The sequence below is a fragment of the Notothenia coriiceps genome, unplaced genomic scaffold (assembly GCF_000735185.1).
Source record: "Notothenia coriiceps isolate Sejong01 unplaced genomic scaffold, NC01 NC01_scaffold00013450, whole genome shotgun sequence".
In the NCBI taxonomy this organism is placed as follows: domain Eukaryota; kingdom Metazoa; phylum Chordata; class Actinopteri; order Perciformes; family Nototheniidae; genus Notothenia; species Notothenia coriiceps.
In genome coordinates, this window is record NW_011346151.1 from 1 (window position 1) to 3,486 (window position 3,486).

At 40.7% G+C, this 3,486-nt stretch overlaps 1 protein-coding gene across 1 annotated transcript; it reads left to right on the top strand.

The window, feature by feature from the left end:
- Window positions 1-167: 167 nt before the first annotated feature.
- Window positions 168-975, top strand: LOC104947936 (uncharacterized; the record flags this gene model as incomplete). Its single annotated transcript, XM_010774057.1, has 2 exons — window positions 168-354; window positions 502-975. Coding segments are annotated over 2 exons (661 nt in total), but the record flags the coding sequence as incomplete, so codon positions are not given.
- Window positions 976-3,486: the final 2,511 nt, after the last annotated feature.

Here is a 3,486-nt window from a genome sequence, read left to right on the forward strand (position 1 = left end):
CCATGCAGGTATGGTCTACAAAGATAGTGTGTTCATGAATTGGCATACAAGTTTTTAAATGTCACTTTGTATGTAAGAAACACCTGCCCTTAAACGTGAAATCTGAGTTAAATTAATCTGTCACTAATATTTTTTTGCTGTCTGTCTGTCTGTCTGTCTGTCTGTAGGTACATCACTGAGCTCCTTGGTGGAGATAAGTATGTATCCTGCTCTGTGGTTCTACCTGCCCTGTGCCACCTCCAGCACGCGATGAACATCTCAGATGATGATCCTGCCTATATTGTGCGATTCAAGGCTGCCTTCATCAAGGACCTCAACCAGCGGAGGGAGAAAATAAACCTGGAATGGCTTAAGGTATGTCAGAGTGACCAGAAGATAACTACATTGTATGACCATAATAGACTGTAAATCCAGATGAATAAGTCATGAAGAAATATGGAGGTTGGATTTGGAAAGTGACATTTTCATCAATCAATAATTATTATTTTTTATTCATCAAAGGTGGCGACTGCTCTAGATCCACGATTTAAGGACCTCAAGTGCTTGCCCAGAGCAGAGAGGGAGCCAGTGTGGGCAAAGCTAAGTGCGTTGATGAAGGGAGAAGAACCTGCTCTGCAGCCACTCAGGGAGGAGAATCCTGAACCACCCAAGAAGAAAACAGCCCTGCTACTGATGGGATCCGACTCAGAATCAGATGAGGAGACACCAGAAGATAGTACAGTGGAGAGGTACAAGGTAGAGTCCAGTGCCAGTCTAGATCAGTGTCCACTGAAGTGGTGGTCGGAGCACACTGCTGTCTATGGTAAGATGGCCCAAATTGCCCGTAAATACTTGGGGACTCCTGCCACAATTGTCCCATGCGAGAGACTTTTTTCTTTAGCAGGCCATATTGTGCAGAAGAGGAGAGCTTGTTTGTCACCAGAAAATGTGAACAAACTGGTCTGCCTGAGTGACTGGTGGAAGAAGGAGAAATAGAGCTTTGACTGACACAAAGCTACTGACTGTAAACAGTTCATTACAACCTGTTATATAGGCCTACTGTTCAACTAAAAATAAACAGTTAATAAACACAAGTACATCTCATTGTCATTGATTTATTTTCATCATCAATTATCATAGAACAGCTTTCTCAAGCAGTTTGTGATTTATTTTGGAAACTGGAGATGAGCCCCTGGTCTAATGCACCACCTGGCTTGAGAAACCCGTTCTCAAAGACTTACTTTTAGTCATTATTTGGGTAGCACACATATTCTGAATGCCTTCGGCAGAATTCAAATGAGCCATTTTAATCTAGATTAATCTAGATTAATTCCAAGAATACAGTGAGATTAATCTAGATTAAAAAAAATAATCTATGCCCACCACTAGTATAAAGATAACGAATAACATAAATCCTATGAAAGTTGCACAGTGACACATAAAGCAAAGATGGCTTGACTCTTTTAAGCTAAAGTACCCATATCAGAGCCAATAGAGTATGCACACTTGTGTTTTCCTTTTCCTTTGCCCGCCTCCAATCCACAACGTCATGGTCGGTATCGGCTGGTCTTGCTCAGTCAAATTAATGGAGAGGGAAAATTCGACCTCTAGCGCGTTAGAAAACCATTATGGCCTAATGACTTTAATATAATAAGGGCCCTCAAGTGTTTGGATTGCAAAGTTGGTTTCTATCAAAAAGACTTATCCGCTGATTTACAGATGTCTCTTTCCCAAAACGTTTTTTGAGGCCAAATGATGTCATGGACTAACACAGGGGTGTAGTACCACTGTTTGGCCACTACACAACAATTAGTTCAACATGTGGAGTGGCATGATATTAAAGTTGGACAAACTTCAAAGAATGTGAATGTTTTTCATCAACTGGACATGCTTGGATGAATCACAGCACAAAGCAGCAACACAGCTACATTTAGTAATACAAAAAAATAAGCCAAATATGTTGCCTTTAGAAACACAAATGAAGCAAAACTACTTTAAAAATTACACAATTAAAATAAATTAGAAATATTTTCTTTTAAAAAAGGGGAATGACGCATGATTGATTTCCCCAAGAATTCTAAAAGATTATTAATATAATTTTTTGAGAGAAGACTTAGTTGTGTTAGTTGTGCAGCAATCCTTTTAAGGGGAGTGTGTCATTCACCAGATCAATAGTCATTTCTCTGAGCTAGTGTCCCCACAGATTAGTCAACATAATGCCCCGTGAAACACACACCGCGGGACACAGCCTTGTCTCACTGAGAGCGTGTACGTGTTTTTGTGTGTGTGGGTGATTGAGTGATAAAATGGTGCGTTTGTCCTCTGTGGGGTCATGAAGTTAACAGCTATAACCAACATCATAAAGACTGATCACAGGAAGGCACATACACACACACACACACACACACACACACACACACACACACACACACACACACGCTAACATAACAAAAGCACATTATCTGCCTCACATACTGCAGATCAATCCATCACAGAGTGCTGCATACTGCAGGTAAACACTGCCACTGTGTTACTGTGGAAGAGTAGGAGAACTGTAAGAACATTTAACCATCTGGTGCCCTCGTTTCCAAGTCAGTGAGGTTTTTTAACGCAGTTTTGGTTAGAAGCCTGAAATAAGATCTGTGTTAACAAAAGCTGAATAGATCTTCAAGTTTTGTTTAACGATGTATAATACATCAGTAAATACCCCCACTGGTGAATGTTTGAAGCTGTTATGTTTCATAAAACAGTGGTTGCTAACAACTGGCTAAATGAGACTACTTAACACCATCCGCCTTTTAGACCCTCCAGAAAAACGCGATCCTGCGATCGCAGAATTTACCGCATAATCAGCAAAATGGCGCAGATTTTAAAAAGGCCGCATATTTATCAAAAGGCCGCATAATCCCCGCATTTTTCCACACAAAGTTGAGAAAAAAAAAAGTTAACTCGTCTTGACGTGAAGTAGTGATGATGATGATGACGCGACGTCATCAGCTCGCTCATCACAAAAGGTAAACAACACCGTAGAGTGAACGTGTGGAACTCACATGACGAACATTTCTGCTAAAAACCGGGCAAAGCAGTACCCCGATGTCTTTCACGAAAGTGGGGGGAAACTGTTCTGCACCCCGTGCAACTGTGTGTTGGAGCATAACTCTTAGAGAAAATTGACGGTGACGACCCACTTTGATTAATTCAAAAATACTTTCTGCTGCTGCAGACAAGAAAGCCAAACAACTCACGTTCACCGAGGCATCAACCTCCAAAACCCTTTCGAGGGCTACAAGAAACGATGTGTGTGTGTGTGTGTGTGTGTGTGGGATTAAAATAGCCCAATTGCTTTTACAATAAATAAACATTGAATGTGTTTAATTGAATAGTAAAGGGGTTTAACGTTAGTGGCAGGTTGTGTGTGAGAGAGAATAAATGAGACAGCCCAATATTTAAAAAAATTGTTATTCTTTTCCCCCGCATATTTCGCAACTTTCCTAACTTCCCGCAATT